Here is a 22,171-nt window from a genome sequence, read left to right as displayed (position 1 = left end):
ATTTGGGTGTACAGCTTGCAGCTCCTGGCTCTCAGACCCACTGAGTGTTGATTAATGCACAAGGAGCATGGCAGCCTCTCCTTGCAGCACAACTTTAGGAGGAGCTTGGCCGGGTGACAGGACAGGGAGACAGCAGAGATGTTTATTATATAAAAATTTGAGACTGGCCATTGGTAAATAGCAGCGAACCATGTTTGCTCTAAGGTCACAAAGTAGGTGAAACTGGAGATGGAATAAAACTTACTATACTTCCACTACAAGGAGAAACATAAAGCAAACATTTAAGCCAAGATGCTTATAATTTACCCATTATTGGTTGCCACATTTTATAATATAAATTTATTGGTGTCAACTAATCAGGTAAACCAACAAAATATTTTATCTCACTGAATCAAGAATGAAAGCTTTTATGGTTTTTTTGGTTTTTTTTTTTTTTCTCTTTGAAGCACATAATATACATTCATTTTAAAACAGAGCTTCTTACATACAGGAAGAATATCTTTTTGGGAACTTCAGTATTTTCATTTAAATGTTGGTTTGAAAAATATCTTTAGTGTTGTACTGCTAAACCCAGGAAAATGAAGATGATCTTCACTGAACAGGGTTTTCCACTGGGGACTCCACCGGCATTCAGTTGTCTCATTTAATTATCACTTTCCTGATTCAACCATTATTCATGAGCTTCCTTGTGTTCTTAAAAAGCTCTGAGCTGTGCTTGCCAATGTTATGGCACATTATGAAGCACAGTTATGCAGCAAGAGGGAGGGGGTGATAATGCATTGGTCTATACTGCTGGCATATTTTCTGTTTGATCTCCTCAGCTGCCAGTGGAATGCAGAGCTCTTTATTCAAAATCTACTGCTGCTTCTTAAGCATTGTGCTGGTAGCACAATCCTTTGCATTGCTTCAGTAAAATAGAGCAATACTGAAACTGTATGAATTGTTTGCATGGAGTTTATACTAGTTTTTATTTGACTGCATTTCCCTTTTTAATAGTGGTAAAATAAAAGCCTGGAGAGAAAAGTTCCTAAGAGATGCACGGAAAATACTCCTGGGTAGGTTGGAGATGAATTTTAATTGCCATCAGTTCTACCCATGTTGAAGCAGGAGTATATGTCATTTCAGATCTTCATGCCTTCTCTGCCTAATTTTAATGTTTAGATTTTTAGCTGAATTTACTAGTTTGGGATTTACTAATGCTGCCAATTAACTAGTTTAGGATTTTTGCTGAAAATCCATAGTCCAAGGTAGTTAGACTAAAGATAAAGACTGAAAGTCTAAATTAAAAACAGCTGTTCTTCCAAATATGCCTCAAATCATGCTACAACTTATTTAAATCTTGAGGAAATCAGTCATTAATGAAGTTCACAGCTAGTTTGCTAGTGTTGTTTGCATAGTGTTATGTCCTTGGCTTCACCCTAGAATATTATGTCAAACCCCATAACTTTTTAATAAAGATGAATTTTTTTTTTTTATTATGCCTCAATAATTAATTGGCACATATGTAAATTTCAGAATACAGTTAAGGTGGAATATTTATTTACCGAGAGTACAGGAGCACTACTATCACTTCGTATTTTCAGATATGGAAAGCAAAAACTGCAAAAAAATCTCAGCATGTTCCTTAGCAGTCTTGCATCAAGTATATACGAGAATAAAAGCTGATTCTCCTAAACTCATGCTAAAGTGAAAGGAAATACCTACTAACACTTTTTACACAGCCTGGCTGAAATATTTATTATTCCAAATTCCTCTCTGAAGAATGCAGAGCTTTAAATAAAGCTATAAGGCAGTTTGAAACAAGATGCTGTTCCAATAAATTCAGCCCAGTTGCTTCAGCCTCAAACAAGATTCAATTTGGTAGCAAATTATACTCTAACTGAATATTTACAAAGTTCTGAAGTCTTGTCTTAGTCATATCTTCCCATAATTTCAGTAAGGACAGTAATATGACATGAGTGGGAAGTTGCTTGAATGAACATTAATTTCATATCCAAAGACATTGACACCGGTATGTACCACAAATGAATAAAACAGGCCAGCATCTATTCAGAGCTGTATCCTTGTAACCAAGAACAGAACTTGGCCTTGCAGGCTTGGCTGGGGCTACGCTTGCTATGAGTAGTCTGTGAGTCGGAAGAGCTGCTGCAACCAGGATGTGCCAACGGGGCCAGAGCTGGAGCTGCTGCACCACCTCTGTTCCAAGGACTTCTGGACTCACGGACAAAGCCACTTGGTCAAAGCCTGTATTTCTCCCAGTGAGGGCTTCAGGACTAACTTCCATGCTACAGACCATTTCCAGCTCTATAACCTGTTTTATAGAGCAAGATACTCAGCAAGTCACACTAAGAAGGAAAGACAGCAATAAAAAGGGTAAGTTTTAAATATAAAGCCCCAGTAAATTCACACAGCATGAGTTGACTTTGGAGATATTATCTTAGATTTCTAATAAGACAACAAAAAACTGTTGCTACTGCTGCTTTAGAAAAGGACAAAGTAAATTATTCACTGCTGACAAACTTCAAATTAGTCTTACTTTGTCTAAAAATTATGCCTTAATTCAAACAGGTCCCTGTGGAAACCATATGGATTTCATTATAAGTAAGTGTAATGATTCTTTCTTTCAGTATACTTCATAAATATGTTTTTCTGCAGATTTTTTATCACATCTACTGAATGCTGATTCCATTCTTTTGCTCCTAGTTTTTGAGGAGAAAAATGTTCATGTCTATCTCATTTTATTTTTGTTGTCAACTAGTCAAATGTGGCTGATTCGGTGATTTTTTTTTAATTAATGTACTTATTTTGATAAATAGCTTTTGTTAATGTTTGATGTGGCTTTAGGATCTGTATCATATTCAAAAGCTGATATTTAGGATCAGATTTTCTTCTTTAAAAAAAAAAATAACATAAAGTACAGCAAATCCAAAATTACTTGGTTTTTGTTTTCAGTATTCATTCTTTTTGTGTTTTTTTTTAATGCAGGATATGCAGTTCAATATAACCAGTGCGTGGCATTGCTTAAATTCAGGTTTGATATATAAAATACATCTTAGCAAGTACACCAAACCCCTACGTCTTCTCTGACTTTGATTTGGTCACACTTACAAGGCAATACAAAGTATGAATGGTGCAGAAAAATTGCAGAAAAATTACACAAGCAAGTTTCATAAGCTGCAAGTACCAAGGAAAAGACAGGTTTTATTTCCAAATTGCACACAATATTCTTTCCTCTAGGCATTGTACTTTCTTTCACTTATGTCTTTTACAGCTTTTCTTCCTCCGACACTACATTTTAATCATTAATTCTCAGTTTCACCAATAAATATTTGTTTCTCTGGGACCTTTATTTAAAATGCCATTAGAAGAAAATCTGGGATGACAACTGTGTAAATCCCCAAATCTCACTTAGGTAACAAAAATTACACTTTTCTCCAATATTCTTAATTCACAGTTTTTCCTCTGCCAAGTATCAATACAAGTTTACTATACATGTCACTTAAATGAGTGTTTAGCTTTGCCAGCGCTTATATGGCTTGACCATATCACATATAGTTTTCATTTAATCCTGTTACTTCCTTTCCCTTTTCCTTTTCCTTTCCCTTTCCCTTTCCCTTTCCCTTTCCCTTTCCCTTTCCCTTTCCCTTTCCCTTTCCCTTTCCCTTTCCCTTTCCCCTTCCCTTTCCACTTCCCTTCCCAGAACTTCCCTTCCCTTTCCTATTATTCTGTCTCTTCCTTTCATTCTGTCAAAGAATCACTGCTATATGCAAATATTTCTCAGTGACATCACAATCAGACTCTGCAAACAGAGCATACTAACTCAAAATTATATTTCTATAGCATGTATAAAGAAAATTATGCTTCCTGAAATTTCACAGTATTTACTATGTATTTAGAAAACGGTGTTTTTCAGATCTTGTAGAATGAGATAGCTGGTGGAACTGTTTAACCAAAACAATGATTCTTTACAGTGTAAAGAAATGGAGAAGTGAAAGGGGGAGAAGTGCTGTTAATATAATATAGCTACGGGCATAGAAAAATTGAAAATTCAGAAAATGCAGTTTTCACAAGAAACATTTTTTTTTATGGTCCTTGTTGATAAAGAAATTAATTTCAAGCTCAAGACCAGTCCATAGTCCTCATCTTCCATTTGTGTATGCTTATCATATAAAGTTCTCCTGTGTAAAAGAACACATGCATCATTCCACAAGTTTAAGCAGTCTCCTCAGTATCTGGGATCACCTAAAAATATAAGCAAAGAGCCACTGACTCAAATTAAAAATTCTACATGAAACCAGTGGAAGGTCCCTCTGTTTGTGGTACCTGTGCCACTTAGGAAATATGACAGTTGGCTAAGTTGGTGTTCCCTACTCATCAGTGGTTTTACATCCAGCTCTGTTTTAGGCTGTAGTTTAGTCAAAGGAAGTCATTCTTCTGACAGACCTGGAAGGAATTTCCTACCTATGAAGACATTATTGACTACTATGTTTTAACTGATACTTTTTGGCTCGAGTTTAGAATCAGCAAGAACCCATCAATAGCCATACACTGCACACAAACCAATGTTCACTTTCAGAACACTGTCGCAGGACTGACCTTAAGAAATAATTTTCTCCTATATTTCCAGATAGGACTGGACTTTGACTGGTTTTGACCAGCTCATTCCTTCCTGGCCAGGTTGGAGGTCATAGTAAGATGACTCTAGGACTGCTAGAGCTGAATATCATGCTATCTGCTGCCAGCACTTAGGCACTCCTCTGGTGGTTTACACAAATTATGTAGGGAGCTGAAGGGAAATAAAACTGACCCTTGTGCAGGGTGAGTTTATAAGTCAGGCATCAACAAACAGAGATACAGCAAGACAAAGGCATGAATGAATAGCTCTAAAATGCTGCAGAAAAACCTAAGATTGAAAGGAGATTTAGTGGGAGCAAGAGGGTAATGTCTCTGGACAAAACAGTATTTATCAATGTTGACTTCTGATCTTACTCTGAAACAAAATAGCTGAAGACTGAAACCGAAATCTGGCCCTTGGCTTTCTCTGCACCAGTATATTTAGGAATGAAAGGTTTGATTTGGCATAGAAACTGTTCCAAATGTGACATATAATCCAGCTGGCCATGGGGATGTGCACAGAGGAGTGATTTGATTTGTTTCTTTGTTTGGTGTTTGATTCTCTGTATTTGGAAAAGTGGTTGCTTCTTTAAAGATGTCTATTTCAATAGCATAGGTCATTAACACCAAGGAAGCAATGAAAATAGGTTTTTAATTTTGGGATTTTGGTTTGTATTTTTCTCTGGTTGTTTTTGGTTTTGTTGTGGATTTTTTTCATTTGTTTGCTTTTTTGTTTTGAATTAAAGAAAAAGAAATATAAACCTATGACTTTGAGAGCTTGCAAGGAACCACATGACTGTAATTTGTATAGTGTTTCCACAGCTGTCATTTGAATATTGTTTTCATCATTCTTTTGACAGTTTCTGTAATTTTGAAGAGGTTTAGAAGTGCTTGACATTAATTTCTTTTATTTCTTGTTAGTGGACTCTTGTTTTATTATCTTCGCAATCTAAAAGAAACATTGAATATGACAGTCTAAAAATGTCTGTAATGTATAACAATTACATAACTGATGCTGACAATATACTACTAAAGTTTTCTAACATCACTTTTTTCCCCTAAAGATAAAGCTTTATTAAATTATTTTGATATATACAAAGTCATACATGCATAGTACTTGTACATTCTATTGAGCTCTTAGAAGTATAGGAGTTATCATAGTTTATCATACAGTGATCTAAGACAATACTTATTCTCCAAAAATTGCAAACACTCTTCTTTTTATTTGCAAATAAATAAAAATTTCAACAGCTTATAGACTTCTTCAAGAGCTGAAAGAAAAAGCTTTAAGATCTTTTCCTAAATTTAGCACTTATCAGCCTTCAAAAAATCACTGCTTCTGTGGAGTCCAAGAATTTTCAGTCTGGTCAGACTACTGTCATTGCACAGAATAGAAAAAACTTGTGTAACATATGCAAGTTCTTCTAAAACTCAAAAAACTTACAAGAAGAATTATGTAGCCTCCTACCCCCTCAGTATTCCCTCTCTCTGCTCTTATCTTAGTAAGGTGTGCAGTGTCCTGGGCAGAGTTACAAAAAACATCTTATATAAAAAACATGATGTAATGAAATACTAAGTAAGGCACCAAAGTATCATACAGTGGTTTTAAGGATATTTCTTAATTTCATTTGTTTTTAATTTCTGTTCCTGTGTCTGTTAGTACTTATCTTCCTCATTATTGTCTACTCTTATTCTTGTAAATAAGTGATTTTAATATTTATAATAGATAGCAGTATGAGTCTCTATCCCACATAAGGTAAATTGCTTACTTTGTGTAGCTAAAATGGCTGCATTTATGAATTGGTAGACATTTGGAAAGATAACAGGAGAATAAACATTACATTAATTTCAATTTGTTGTGGTTAAGAAGGCAATTATTTTTGTACTTTTGTGTTTCCCTATGTAATTCTAATCTCTGCGTAAAATCCCTAATTTGTAAATATAGGAGTTTAAACCTATCCTTTATTTCTTATTTATTCTGTATTGAAAATTGTGTCCCTGCTGTTGTTACATGAATATTTTCCATGTGTTTCTATATCCTTTCTGTTAATTGAACTTACTATCATGCTTTCATACTGCTTAATAACCTGATACCTCTTTGTACAGTCATTCCTTGCCTACCTGAAAAGAAAGTTAATGTGACACATCAGATATCTCCCTGCAATGAAGTGGCATCCTACTTTGGGCCTGGGGCACCCAGGATCTTCTTGTCACTGGCATTAACAGCAAAGAGAGAGATTTTGCTGGTTTTTCATTGTGTCCTATTAGCAGCAGCAGTCTTGAATATCAGAATATTTCATCTGAGAATCTTGTAATAACTGTAGGTGTTTGGAGATTTACTCTTCATTTGCACACGTGCCCCACTACAAGTAGTGTTCCTTCAGAAATGCCTCATTTTTTTCATGTGAATGTTTTCTTTCTAGAAAGCATACATCTCAAGACCAGCCACATTTTACACAGAAAAGTTCTGAGAAAGGGGGAAGTGGTATAATGAATTGGCAGAAATTATTGGAATAAACTATGCAATTATAGTTTTATAGTGCATAATATACCTTTAATTGCATGTTTAATGTGTGTTATATATATTCTTTTGCAGTGTTGTTCTAGCCCAGTTAAGTGTTGTTTGTCAGGTGCCTCTGCTCTACTGGAAACATTTTGCATGGCAGGTATTATGCAAAACATTGCATAGCAGCCACCTCACAATAGCGTGAAGTGCAGAACAGGCTGCTAAACATGCCCATGCAGCAGAATAAACTTCTTGCACAGAGTAAGGTTTCTGCTATCACAGCTTGACTGCTGCCAGTACCCAAAATACTTCATTTAAAACTGGCTTGCATCTTTATGCTACACTGTGTCCTAGTGGGCTTTTATATTTTCCTGTTCCAGGGATTTAAACTGAAGATACCAGTGGAGAACATTTGCAGTTTGTCAGGTGCAAGTGGCCATCCTGGAGAACTGGAGATTTAAAGGAATATTAGCTCCTAGGTCTTGCTTAGTTTTATCCAACCTGTGCATTTATCAGCCCATGAGCCAGCTATGGCTGGAGGTCCCAACACCTTTTATAGTTGGAACATCTTTAAAAGTTGAATTATTTAAGTATTTTCTACTTTCATGCTGTAGTGACACAGAGTAACAATAGTATGGGGTAGTGTATGTGCCAAGAACTCAATTTATACCAGCATTTATTAGTTTCAAACACATCTTATGAGAACTCATTTGTGTGCATCTGTTCACAAGTGTGAGTGGTTCAGAGTTTTTATATCACTGTATCTAGAAGTTTTCTCTTGGTCTTAGTCATATCTTATCACAATAGACATCACAAAAATAATTTTGGAAATATTAATATTAACATTAATATTAAATGTTTATTAGCTAATCTATGTCTTTCATACAAATATTTATATATTCAATGTATTTTACCATAAATTTATAAAACAAAAGGAACATTCAAAACAATACCACTTTCTGTATCAGGTCAGCCAACACAAGAATATTTTCTTAATATCAGAATTGTAGCTAAATAAGCATTCTGACACAGATTCTAATTCAAAAAAAAGCACATAACCACATGTTTAATCCTGAGCATTTGCATTACTACTTTCTCAGATCAAGACTTGTTAAATCTGCCTGCCTTATATAAGGGATAGAGCTGGGGCCATTTTTTTCCCTCTTGGGATTGGCCTATGAACTGGATAGAAAAATTAACTGCATAAATTAAAGTGGTGCTAACAGCTTTATAAGAGAAACAGCTCTTTTAAATGAAAGGGGAACATCGACAGTAATTTCTGCTTTTGGAGATTATTTTTGTTATCTGAGGTCACTATCTTGTTTGCTTTGCACTGGCCTGTAAATGTATCCTGCCAAAAATAGGAGTAAGCAATCTGTAAGCTCTTTTTCTCTTCAAAAATATACTTTAAGATTATAAAAAATCTGCTTTTTAATATGTGTATTTTCAAAAACCTGATTCTTTTCTCATCTGTTTCATAAACTAGGCCAACAATAGACACTTTGAATACTCCTGGCCTGATTGTTTATATTTAAGCATATTTTTTTCCTGCTATGTGAAAATAAATGTACTTTGGGATATCAATTTTAAAGCTAGCTATGCTGAAAGCAATTTTATTTTTTTGCTATAAAAATAGGTAACTGATGTATACAATTTTCAAACTATTTGGAGTATCTACAATGCATATACATACCAGTTATTCCCTAAGGTGTTTATATTGATTTGGTATAGTTATTCTTTACAAACATAGCAGAGGAGCAGGGGAAAAAAAGAAAAACTGTATGTAAATCAGGAATACTGTCATGGAGTAGGTGCACATTCTGCGATGGAAAAGATTCTTTATCAAGAGAGGAAGGAGGGAAGGAGGTGGTGGAAGGAAATGTTGGAAGGAAAGGAAGTGGCAGAAGGAAGGAATTGGCAGAAGTGGTGGAAGGAAGGAAGGAAGGGGCAGAAGTGGCGGAAGGAAGGAAGGAAGGGGCAGAAGTGGCGGAAGGAAGGAAGGAAGGGACAGAAGTGGCGGAAGGAAGGAAGGGGCAGAAGGGAGGGAGGGAGGGAAGGAAGGAAGGAAGGAAGGAAGGAAGGAAGGAAGGAAGGAAGGAAGGAAGGAAGGAAGGAAGGAAGGAAGGAAGGAAGGAAGGAAGGAAGGAAGGAAGGAAGGAAGGAAGGAAGGAAGGAAGGAAGGAAGGAAGGAAGGAAGGAAGGAAGGAAGGAAGGCAGGAAGGAAGGCAGGAAGGCAGGAAGGAAGGAAGGAAGGAAGGAAGGAAGGAAGGAAGGAAGGAAGGAAGGAAGGAAGGAAGGAAGGGAAAAATTAGCAAAAACTGAAAAGGCACTTTTGAAGAGAAGCCCTTAAGCATCCTCAACTTCAGCCGTTGCTCTGAGCTACAGCTAAAGCTATGGTCTCTAGCAGTGGACTCGATATGCAAACGAGGTAAGTCTAGAACAGTAACACCAGATATGAATGCCCCAAAAGTGAAAGCAGGGCAACAAATCGAAACCTAAATATTTCTCAGTTGAGTGAAAATTAGAAATACATACATACTTTTCAGTTCAAAACCAGGGAATACAGCTGTTTTAAAATTGCTTACTCCAAATTAGCCTTTTATCACCAGCCTAGTTCTGCAGGTACTACTAACTTATTGTGACATAACAATAAACAACTGAATGATCAAGAGAATGTTATGGATTACTCAGTCAATATGCTTCATGGTTCCTATAAAGTCCAGAAAGTTAGGCCCTCTAAATTTTTTTGTTTCATTTTCTTGTTATCCATTATATCCAAGATTCCAGTTTCAGTGATACTCTGTTTTCAAATGAATACACAATATTTCTCTTTACCTTTATTTTACCTCTTTTAGAAGACAATTACTAACATGCAAATGCTTTTATATGCTACCCATAGCAACGGATCAGTTTTTCAAGACTGTGTAAACAGCTCTGATATACTAAATGCTATTATTTTCTAAACAGATATTAGCTCAGAAATAATATTGATTGTTCATACAATGAAAAAGAATTTAGAATAAAGGTTTTGAACTTCTTTGATTTTATAATGTAAAACTATAGTGCATAAGTAAGACTAGGAATACTGAGATTCCACCAGAAAATTAATTAATTTCTTGATGAATAAAATAACTGTATTCTGAGTTTGCAATTTTCCAGTAAAAAAGTATTAAAAATTTGAAAAATCAGACTGTTTCCATGAGGCTGAAAGAATAGTTAGCTGGAGGGTCAGTATTCATTTAAAGGGAAAAATTTTTGCTTGTAATACATGCTTACATTTAAACCTTAAACTACTTCATGAGAGCATGTATCTTCAATATACATTTAAAGATACACAGAGTCTCATTCCCAGGCAATAGTGTCTCGTGCCTCAGAGGCTGCCAAGAGGATTTGAAGCACTGATCTGACGGCAGGTCTTCTGCCTCATGCTTCTTTCCTACAGCACTTCCTTTTGCTCACATATTCCTTCCAACTCTTATCTTTCTATCTCCTTCATTGGAGCCCGTTCTTGGTCTTGGATTGCCTCAAAACAACTTAGGAATCCTTGGACCTTCCAAGGATGGAGAATGTGGACACATCCTGGAAGGTCATTGCCCCTTGGCAGGCTTTTTGTTGCAGGAAGACAGCCTTTCACTGCTGCCTCCTCTCTCATCAATGTTTGAATATGCTGTAGTTTCTCCAGAGCAAACTTCAGGTTACTTGGGCATAGGTACTACTGTCAAATTTAGCACCTTCCTGGGCTAGGTTTTAGAATCCAAAATATCATTTCAAAATCTGGTGTTCTAGGTTTAATGCAGCAATTATATCCTTAACAGACAGTTTTTTCAGGTGCTGAACAGTTTGTCAGGAGGTGAGGTGGTGATGGTATCTAGTATCTCAGCTAGTACCCATTTCTGTTCCAAGATATGTTCAATTGGGATATTTTATAACATGATCAGTGATTGACACTGCATGTAAAGCAGGGGAAGACACAATACAATTTCTGCCGTTAAGGGAGGGAAGAAGAGACATAATGAAATAGATGTCATGAAGTATTTACAGGAGTTGAGCTTCTTTATTTGTGGCTAGGGATTGCTTTTCATTTCACAAGACAGAGGAAAAAGTCAAACATAGTTTTTCACCTAATTTTTTCACCTTTCTGGTTGTCCTGTCATGCATAATACTTAGCTTCTAAAACTAAATTGGCATAAATAAAGATTTTTCAATTGCTAAATGTTGTTCCTTATTGTGTCAGGATTTTCTAGGGCTGCTTTTAAAATAATTTTACTAGTTTGGAAGAAAATGCAGAGTTTTGAATTTAATAATATTTTGTGGAAATGGTTTAAAATTGCATAATGGTTATAAGTCTTTATAGGAGACAAAGACAATATAGTACATGTGCAGATTGCAGGCAGCATAATGAGATAGGAAGAATTTCAGAAAATTATTCTAAAGTGAAGAATGCATGAGAGAAGCTCATATTCCTGAGTCTGTCAATAACTTTGTGCAAAAGTCATAAAATGAAAAACTGGAAAATCTTTATTACTTACATGAAGTTAGGAATGTCTGGCAGTGAAGCTGTAGACATATGAAGAAAATTGTGACCAATGCTACTCTTATTGAATCAAAGAAATAAATTTTGACTATGGGGTGCATCTGGCTTCCTTTCATGCCAACAGAAATTAGTCATTGATACCCAGGGGAATGAAATGGGACCTGCCTGATACAGTTTATTTTGACTATTCATTCAGTACTTTTTAATGAAGCAACTAAATTAGGCATAATTTGCTATAGCTCTAATGAACATATTGCAAATTATTAAAATGATAAAACTATGTAGCCTTAAATACTGTCTTAGAAGATTGTGCTTGAAAAGGTGCTAATGTAAGTGGATATTCTGAAAATCAATTCCTCACTGTTATTTTGCAGTGAAAATATAATAGCAATAATATAGCTCTTTAGCCATAGAATATTAGTTTATATTTTGAAGCAAAACTAATTATTTGTTGTACTTAAACTATATTTGTCTGATGTTTCCTAAACTTCTCTGAATCACTCACCTGAAATGAGTAAAACCTGAAAAAGCTGTCTTTGAAACCTAGGATAACTAACATCTTTGAAGAATAATGGGCTAAACTCTACTACTCAGTTTATTTAACTATTGAAAGTATGTGTTCAGTTTTTAAATATTATCTAAATTTCTGTATGACTTCAGATTATGTGGCTTTCTTGTGTGTTGTTTACCTGCTTCAACATATAACAGTTTCAAGCAGCCTTGTATTTTTAAATACAGTATTTGTAATTTGTCTGACTCTCACTGAAGTTTACACATGTTTATAACATGTCTAATTCTTTCACCACCATTACTAGTACTTAGTAGACAATATTTAATCATAAATATTTAAAAAATGAAATTTAACAACTTGCCCTAGCTAGTGAAGTTATCTCAGACATCATTGTACATATAATATATTGGAACAAGAAAGATGAATAAACTAAAAGTTTACCAAGGCTTCTGAAAATGGATAAATAAAAATTGCCACTTGATATGGTAGTGAGAAATGTAAATTAATTCCAGGGCCCAAATTATGTGGGTTTTGTAGGAAAAAAAAGAAAAAGAAGAAAAAAAGAAAAAAATCTTTTTATCAAAATCAAGCTAAGAATGAATAATGAGATTTTTTTTTTCCATTGTCAAAAGCAGCACACAAATCCCATATAAAGATGACCCAGAACTCACTGTAATAGTGTAAGGTATTTTGAATGCACAGCACAGCAAGTAGATAGCTTGTTATTTACCTAATAAAGTTTTGATTGGTGTTAAGATGCAGCTTGAAAACAAATAAATCTAAAAATCATTTTGGTATAATTAAGAACAAGATGTCTTGACAATACAAAAAGAGAGTGCATGCCTCCTCTTGAAATCCACCTGTCTTTTGTTCCTGCTGCTAGATGAATCTCCAGTAGGGAAAAAAAATGTTCTGGTTCTAATACAACAAGTATTAGAAGTAGATGGAATCTCTGCTATCTCTCCTAGTTGCTTTTGTAAGGGCCATAAGCACTATTCACTAAATTTCATATTAGATACCAGATAAATGATACCTATTATGAGATGAGACTTCCTAACATGCTTTGCAAAGTGATGTGTAAGAGTTGTTTTATTGCAATTACTTCAGAAACTTTTGAACAGGAGGAACAGATTGAGGAGATGGTTTGTGGGAAAATCCATAGAAGAGAATCCTGGAGGCAAGCCTAAATGCCACCAGCCACATCTGCTAAAATTCCAATTAAAAAGAAAACATGCCACTGTAAATTCCACGTCTTGTGAAGTGAAAAGATGGAGAGCATGTAACTGTTACTGAAAGGTGTGCTGATATAAGTAGACTAAAAGCCAAGTAATTGGTAAAAGTTTCTGGATGAGGTCCTAACAACTTTGCATGCAGTATATAAATTGCATAAATACAATAGTGAGGAATACAAATACCATCTAATATCTTAGGAATTAAGAATTTGAATTTTTTTAACTGACCCTGTCTTCACTACAGCGAATGCAGTTAAAATTCACCATGGTCAAGTAAATTTAGACATTTGCAATACCGCAGAGTTGATTCTTTCATGTCTTTTTCAGTTGCAATTCAAACAGGTGTTTGAAACAGGCTAGCCACACGAACTTGCTTCCTCTAAACCCTGTAACCTTGTTGCCCAAGAATAAAGCTTTGCCGCTTTGCACTAACAGTGGGCACTTCACTTTGTATCCTTCCTACAATAAGTCATAAGACAGCAAAAGACATCATACCTATGACCTCTTGCAAAAGAGACCTAATAGAACTTAGTCTGATAATTCATGTAGTAACAAATAAATCTATTTTGTTATGTCCAAACGTAATTAAACAGTATGAACTATGTATCCATTTTGATTTATGATATCGATATAGTATCTTTGTTACCATTTACATTTTAGTTAAAGCAGAGGCTTTTTTTTTTTTCATTTTAGGCTTAGAGCTAGGAACTGTAAACCTTGATAATAGGGACCTGTTTTTAAAATGTGTTACTGAGCTTCGATTGTGTTCCATGATCTATCACACAGGAAAAAACCCAAAACAAAACAGTAATTTAAAAGATCCCATATTCTTTTTGTTTGTTTGGGTGGGTTTTGTTGCCTTTTTTGTTTCTTTTGTTTGTTTGGGGGGGGGGGTTGTTTGTTTGAGTTTTTGGTTTTTGGGGGACAAACATCAGTTTGTCTATCAGTTAATCAGGGGGAAAGTTGTGAGTCGTGAAAATCCTGCTGGCCGCAGAAACACACCGGTTTCTGCAGAACCTTCTGCTAGTCTTACACCGGAAGACAAATTGCTTTCGACGTCCAGATTCCCTCTTTAATGAGAAAATGACTCACCACCAAACTTTCCCATTCCCGTTGGAAAATGAAGTTTTCCGATGAGGGTCACACCGTGGTGACCGAGCGCCTTCGCCTTTCTCCCCGCAGACACCACCTCCTCACTAACAACGCCACAAGGGGTGATTCTCTACGCCCGCTGCCTTCCTCCGCAAGCTCCAGAGCTCTGCACGCCGGTCCCATCCCTTGCACCACCACGCCCAGCCTCGCCTGCCGGGCAGGACCCGCCGGCGCTCCCAGGGCGAGCGCAAGTTGCGGCGCGGAGCCCGCGCTGCCGGGCCGGGCCGGGCCGGGCCGGGCCGGGCCGGGCCAGGCGGCGGCGGCGGCGGCGGCGGCGGCGGCGGCGGCGGCGGCACCCGGGGCCACCCGCGGCGGCGGAGCCGGGCGGGCCGCGGCGATTGGCGGCGGCGCTGACAGCGGGCGGGGCGGCGGCGGCGGCACCGCCCACCCCCCGCTATAAGCCTCTTTGCCGCTTTCTCACTGGGTCTCATTTTCGCTCCGTGCGTTGCTGTGGCTGCGCAGTGGAAATCCGCACCGGGGAGCTGCTGAGGGGCGCCGTTGTCATGTGAAAGCGCACATGCTCTGCCATCCACGCGGCACCCCCCTCTCTTCTGCCTCCGCGTGTTTTTCCTGTTTTTTTCTAACGTAACTCCTTTCCTCCTCCCCTGCTCAGCCCCTCGCCGCCGCTCGGCCGCCCGGCGCCCCCCGCAGAGGCTCCGCCGCGGGCAGTCGCGGGGCGGCCGCCCCGGAGCAGCGCGCCCGGCGGCGGAGAGCCCGCGGAGCCGCGCCCCGCGGAGCCGCCCCGGAGGTATGGTTTTCCCGGCGGAGCGGAGCTGCGGCCGCTGCCACCTTCGCGGCTGTTGAGACGGGATTTGTGCGGTGCGGTTCCTGGGCTCCTAGCTTCATGACTGCGCGGAGCGGGGAACCAACACCATGCGAGGTAAGCGGGCCGGCGGGCGGCACTCTTTTGGGAAAGATGCTGGTGAACGGGCTGGAGAAGAGGTTTCGTACTAGGGAAGAGGGTCCGAGGGAGAAAGTTGATGGATCATGCCCACCCCCCGGGTGGCTACTGATGGTGGGATTCCTGCACCCGCGGGGGCCGCGACCCAGACCGAGGAGGCTCCGGGGCGGATGGTGGGCGGACAGCCCTCGCGTCCCGGGGAGCCCAGCGCCGCCCTGGCTCGTGGCAAAAGGGCCGGCAGGAGGGAGGCTCAGGGGTTTGGCAGTGTCTGTGCCGTGAGGTCCCCACCTGCAGCTGCCCGCGGGGCGCGGCAGGTGTCCCGTACGGCGGAACATGCTGCCGCTTGGTCCCGGGTCGTTGCCAGCACGGAGAGCTTCCCCTTTTCTCCCAAAAAGTTATGTCGACTTTGTTCCCCAACCGGCACGTCGTCTGGAGGCCCCCATTCCTCATGGGTTGCTAATTGGGCGACAAGGGTTGCGCTGCCCGGAAACCCCTTCCCCGTGCCCGCAGGTCTCTTCAGGTCCTGAGCCTGTCCTGCCTGCGCAGCCCGATCGTGGAGGGCGGGAGAGATTCCTCCGGGGCTTGCAGCCGCAGGTGAGGGTCCCGCCGGAGAACAGAATATCGTCACCGACGGGACACCCTCAGGCATGGAGAGCTGCCGGTGTCCGGTGGGGATGGAAAGAGGCTGCGTGCTGGCACGCAGGGTATCCGGGTGGGTGTGTAGGGCTGCGGAGGACATGGGAATGCGTTGTTTCCCTGTCTCCCAGGACCAGACTCCCCTGGGCCCCATCCCTCGGGCTGGACGAGCACCAGCACCGGGGCAAGAACAACCCTTGCGAGCCTCGGGCGTCCGCGGAGTTTACACAGCTCCTCCGCCCCCATCTTCCACCTTACCCTTTATCACCCAGTTTGGCAGGGCGGTTGCTTGCCTCACCCATGGCATGGTAAAAGGGACAAAAAGTAGTCTCTACCAGGGTACTGGAACAGAGGAGAAGGGTTTATGGGAAGTGGGACGTGCTCGGGGTTGACAGCGGCACTGCATGCAGATTTCTTGATCTTCTGTTTAAAGATGGGACACACACGTACTGTAAAGAACTTCTAGCTAGAATTTCAGCTTGTTTGATGTCATGTCCTGTAACAGCATGTGTTAACAGCACTAACAAATCACACGTGTGTAATTGGCTTTAAAAGAATTGTAGCTATGACATTGGCACAGATCGACTTAAAAAGACCTTCTTTTCCCCCAGCGTTCTTTGTTAGGGTGTTGGTTGTGGGGCATCTGGCAAGAACTTGCTAAACGGTGTTTGTTTTTCTTAAGAGCAACAGGAAACAAGGGAAAACACTCAATTCTGTAAAGTGGCCCCTGTTGCAGCTTTGCAGCTTGGGTTGGAGATTTTCTATTTGTTTGAGTATGAGGTTTGTGTGGGTTTTGGTATTGTTTGTGGTTTTGGTTTGGGTTTTTTCCTTCTTTCTTTTTCTGCGCACCAGAGTGCTTCCAATTTGAGTAAAGCCGGTCATTGTCTCAGGGGCTGTTTTTAAAAATATGCCCATCTAGTGACCCCTGGTCAGGAGCCCCAACTCCCCTTTCTGTGGGCAGGTCATCCTCGCAAGCTGTGGCTCCCATGCCTCTCCTCCCCTGCCCTGAGGTGGCCTGTACAAGGGTGATGAGTAATGTCCTCCCTCTCCTCAGATGCTTTCCTTCTAAACAAGGCCCGGGGTGGTCTAGCTGTGCTGGGCAGGGATAGGGAGGCAGATCTTGCTGCACATCTGGTTACATCTCCTGCGGGATCTGCCCCAGCTCCTTAACCACCTCTGCCACCCCTTTAGCTGTGCTGTCAGCCAATGTGAAGAGGTGCAGCTCTGCCCCTAGAATGCAAATTAGTATTTGCATTGTATTTATGTTTACTCAATAGGGAATTTACAGGTGGGGAAAAAAGGGCTGGGGGGGATGGAGGAGAAAAACAAACAGGCAGCTTTCATTCTTATTTGAAACTCATGTGCAAGAGATCAGTAAAGTGAAGTTTTGCAACAGGTGTGTGTCAAGGCCAGAGCAGTGCTTCATACCACCTCAATTAAAAAGGAGCATTACACATTAATTGAGCATCTGTCTTTGTGGCTTTCCAAATAATGGAAATAAATGAGTGTCACAGTTCACAGATTGTGAGCTCCCATGGACTGATGCTTTTAGAGAGCTGTGAGCCTTCTGGTATGGATGTAGTTGTTTTCAACTGTGTTTGTGGTTGTGAAGGAGGAAGCGCTCAGTCTTGAGCATGTAAGCTCTTCCCCCAAACTTTCCCAGCTGAGCTGTGATCCTTCCAAGCTGCGGTTGGCGCAGTTGACACAGCATACCTGGGATGTGGGATGTACAGGGGCTGCTGTGGTTCATTACTGCTCCACATTGGAGATAGAGACCAAAAAGTGCCTGAAAATACCTAACCTGGCTATTTTCTGCTGAATCCCAGAGCACTGGAGAGTCACATAGACTGTCAGTTATCCCATCCTGTGGAAGCCAAGCTAATGTTTTCAGTGGTTGTTACCGTCATTGGTCATGTTCCATCCAAAATAATAATTTTCTGCACTTCAAACCTTGATTTCAATCCCATTAAGTATATGTAGCAATACTGAATTGTAGCAGAACAATATACAGGGCACTGAGCATTTGTTGATATGGTAGGTCCGGATATTTCCCTCTGAATGGAAAATGGATTTTTTTTGGAGTTGATGACTTTTATACCGGTATTTTATAGAGGCAAACATAGGTGTAGAAGAAATTTACCTTGAGTGTTCATCACAGTCTTCCTTCCATCTGTTCCATTCCTGGCAACATCCTGTGAGGGAGTTAAGAACATAGAATGTGTAATTCAGTGTATTTTTTAGAAAAAGAGAACAGAAAACGCACTAAAATAATTGTGCTATTTAACTGAAAAACAAGACTTATATTTTTCTTTGTAGTTTATTTCTTACTAAAATTATTTGTAAAGTTTAAAGCTGTTAAAAGTTAGTTCTGTATATAATGCAGCTGTTACACAAATGTGGAAGGTTAACTGTGACAAAAAAAGTGTCAAAATATCTACTTTTACTCTGGGAACATGCGACTCGTACACATACAAAAGTCAATTTTGTGATTGTATCTCTTTAAGTTGTGAAAGTGACATTAGTACCCAAGTACTTCACTTATTACAAAAGTAATATTTAAACTTTTAGTTGGAAATCTTACTAAAAGCTTTTTTTGTTACATCTAAAGAAAAGGACCACCACAACTCCCTGAAGCCAAGTTATTTAAGTGAATTTTCTGTGTAGTTTTTTCTTGTTGGTGTCAGGATGAGCAATAATGCATGTTGCATGATGTTATGTAGTTACTCCATTTTCTTAGCATGACTGAAATATTTGTAAGAAATTATAAAAGTGCTCAGACAAATTCTATATGCAGTATTTCTAAGTGAGCTTATTAAGTAACGCATATAAAGAGACTGGCTCACTTAGAAGTTCTCCTTAATTGAGTAGATGAGTGCAAGGAATCTTTATAGACTCATTAACTTCAAAGGAAAATTATTTTGCAATTTATTCCAGGAAAAGTAAATATGTCTCTATTTGCAATATGTAACATTAGTATTCTAAAATTCATTGATTGCATTGAGTATTTAAAGGAAGGACTTGGGACCTTACCCTACCTTTGTAAAACCAGTTTGTCATCACAGTGTAGTGCATTTAGCAACTCCTTAATTGAATAATGTTATTTGACTTCATGGGGACTCCTTGATATGTGATAAAGCACAAGTTTCTGGTGTTAGGTGTTCTCAGGTAAAATTTAATAAATATCAGTAAATGCTTTGAAAATTGTGAGTCACTAATAAACTGTGTCATGTAATAAAAAATACACCTGTATTTAGTCAATAAACAGTGACACCCCTGCAGAAGGAACAAAAGTAGAAGGGAAAGCATGAGTGCCCATTATTACCTCAACAATACTTTTGCTTTGCATTGGATCGTACTTATACTCCATGTGGTATCTTCCATTCATATTAGGGATCAAAGGAGAATCTATAATGAAAGTTCATCAATAGATAAGTATATGATTTGATAGCAAATAGATATTTTATAAGAATTTTTTCAGCATATAATTATTTTTTAAAGTTACATTTGTTTTTCATAGATGGAAGTCTAGTGACAGTTAATTTAAAAACTGCAAAAATACTATGTACACTGGCTGAGAATAATTTTTGTTTTTGTGGTATGGAAAATATCTGACTTCCACTGTTGGTCTTTTCCAAATCCAGTGGCGAGCAGTAAGTTGGTGTGATTTTTTTAATTTGACAGTGCAGTAGTAGAGGTCATTTAAATTGTGTATTATGGTTAAAAACTATTTTTGGCATTTGAGGAGTGAATCTATCAGGGAAAAAAATGTTCTGAGTAGACAAGAATTCTGGAAGTCATAATTCCTGTTTAAAATGCACTTGTGATAATTTGTGAAAGGCCTTTGGGGTCTATGGGAGGTATGGCTGTATATCATAGTGACATTTGCATCCTCAAAAATGTGTGGGTAAGGTATACCTTCAACAGTACTGAGTCTTATTAAACAATTTCGGGACCCAGAGTCTGCCATAGTGTGCACACCGGTTACCTATAACAGGAAAACAGTTCAAAGGGGTGAAAGATTCCCAAGTTATCCAAAAAATTTCTACCTCACAAGTGGTGCAATGAGTTCCCAGAAATTAGGGTCTGCACTGCAAAATTGAAGAATGTGTGCTTTGTAGCTGAAGATGCACACAGGAGTAAATATTGATTGAACTAATCATCTGGTGAATAGAAATGAGCTTTATCAGTACAGCAGTATAATGGTTATATTAACTAGCTGTTTTGTAGTCCATACACTGCCCTTTCAACCCATGAACCAATCAATTTTGCTTTTAATGAGGAAAATCACAGGTGTTACATCTATGGTAAATTGTGCTAAATATATTAGCTGCTCCAGTTTCAAAACTGAAATAATTGAGAAAGATAAGAAAGTCTGAGCATTGCTACACAGTCATGAGATAACAGTAGTGTGTTAGTGGTCGTACATTTTTTTACAGTTCTAAGTTCTGTCTTCAATCACTTGCTGTTGAGCTTGCTAATAAACCTGTTATATCAACTTAAATCAAAGTGTAAATTTTAAAAAACTGATACATTTGAATTTAAAATCAGTTTCTTTAAACAGTAATTTTAACAGCTTTGTACATTTAGCACAGTTGGGGCTTTCCATAATGACTTTCATAGACTAGCTGTAGATGTCAAAATGTTGTTCTTTGTGCTCTGTGTTTAAAAAAGTTCAATGTTGTTTTTTCTTCTGATTCTGTATGCAGTCTGGCAAAGTCTGCAGTGCAGCTTGGAGAATAAAACATAGTACAGTGTCACTGGGGGTGGCAGACAGAAGGTGCCTTTTGGATTGTGCCATTTCTCTGTTTGTTTCTAATATTGGTTTCATGAGCATATTAAAAACTCTAATTTATGCACAGGATTGAGAATACAGTACAGCTGTGATGGCCTGGTCCTTGTTTGACTGAACAATGATTACTCACTTGAGTGGTCCTATTAATGAGACATTTGGCCCTCTACATTTTTTCAGTCTTGGAACTATTTTTTATGAGGCAGAAATGTTCGTGCTTAACTTTGCCAGACACATTCTGCTGGAAGTTTATGCAAACAGACTAACAGCTGTTTCTGCCTCTGTTACAAGTATATACACTAATTTAGCTTGACATAAATGTTGTTACTTTGCTGTTAATTGTGAATTATTTTGATGAATTGCCAATTAAAATGCATGTATACAATTTTTGTGGAGGATCTACACTTACTGCTGCACAAAAATGCAATAACTTTTTAAAATGTAAATTTATGTTTATCTGGATCATGGCCATTTAAAAACACATACTTATTCAAGAGTAAGCATCAAGTAATTATGCTTGTTTGACAGACAAACTCATTTATGAAGAGTTGTCATGGGTCTTCTATATGTGAGTAGTTCAGTTAGGTTTTATGGGACTATTCACAGTAATAAGGCAAGCTGAATTTAAGACTGCTTGTTCTGTGTCCCTTGGACACCCAATGATTTGAGGTTGTAAGCAGCATGAATGATTATAAAGGCCACAGGGAACTGATATCATAAGAAGCATGCCAAATTAGAAAAAGTCTTCTTGCTCTGAATTTTCAGTAAAATCACCTTCCAGTTGTCACTGTCTGCTGTTCTTCAGTGTTTGAATACAGCTGTTTGCTATATATGCTGGAAAGAAGTGTTTGTAAATATGATACATGTTTTCTCTGCTGAAGCTGACACATAAAAAGTATTCAAAAACATTGTTTTTCTGCCAATTACCAACAAACTACTTGGTTTATTTGTTATGCTCATGCTCATTGCTGTGCTGTTGCTAGTAAATAGTGGCCAAGCAAAGATTGGAAAGATCTTTAAGTAACGATTAAGAAAATACATATATTTGTATTGTATTTATGCATGAATATGCTAGATAGGGTAATAAATTTTTAGTATGGCTAAAGAGCAATACAATTTTAAGGGCAATTTCGATGATTGTTACAAAGTCAGTCTATAAAAGTCTGTCTACTTACAGATATTCCTCAGGTGATTTCACATGTAAGTGATTTGTGTTTATTACCCATGGTCACTTAGGTTTCCTGAACAAGCAAACTCCTTCCATAACAAAATTATTCTTTTTAGGAGTTATATTTC

The 22,171-nt window shown here is 38.6% G+C and overlaps 1 protein-coding gene and 1 long non-coding RNA gene across 2 annotated transcripts in view; one reads left to right on the top strand and one right to left on the bottom strand.

The window, feature by feature from the left end:
* The window catches only part of LOC118698996 (uncharacterized), an 86,418-nt gene extending 71,685 nt beyond the window's left edge, over positions 1–14,733 (bottom strand). Inside the window, exon 1 of the long non-coding RNA XR_004982011.1 lies at positions 14,490–14,733. This is a non-coding gene — a long non-coding RNA (uncharacterized LOC118698996). The remainder of the gene's footprint in view (positions 1–14,489) is intronic.
* Positions 14,734–15,265: 532 nt separating this feature from the next.
* The window catches only part of RORB (RAR related orphan receptor B), a 137,487-nt gene continuing 130,581 nt past the window's right edge, over positions 15,266–22,171 (top strand). The window contains exon 1 of the mRNA XM_036403333.2: positions 15,266–15,429. Within this exon, the coding sequence (XP_036259226.1) occupies positions 15,423–15,429 (7 nt within the window). The 5' untranslated portion in view covers positions 15,266–15,422. The remainder of the gene's footprint in view (positions 15,430–22,171) is intronic.

This window comes from Molothrus ater, chromosome Z, assembly GCF_012460135.2.
Source record: "Molothrus ater isolate BHLD 08-10-18 breed brown headed cowbird chromosome Z, BPBGC_Mater_1.1, whole genome shotgun sequence".
NCBI lineage: Eukaryota > Metazoa > Chordata > Aves > Passeriformes > Icteridae > Molothrus > Molothrus ater.
This window is presented reverse-complemented; position numbering and strand designations above follow the sequence as displayed.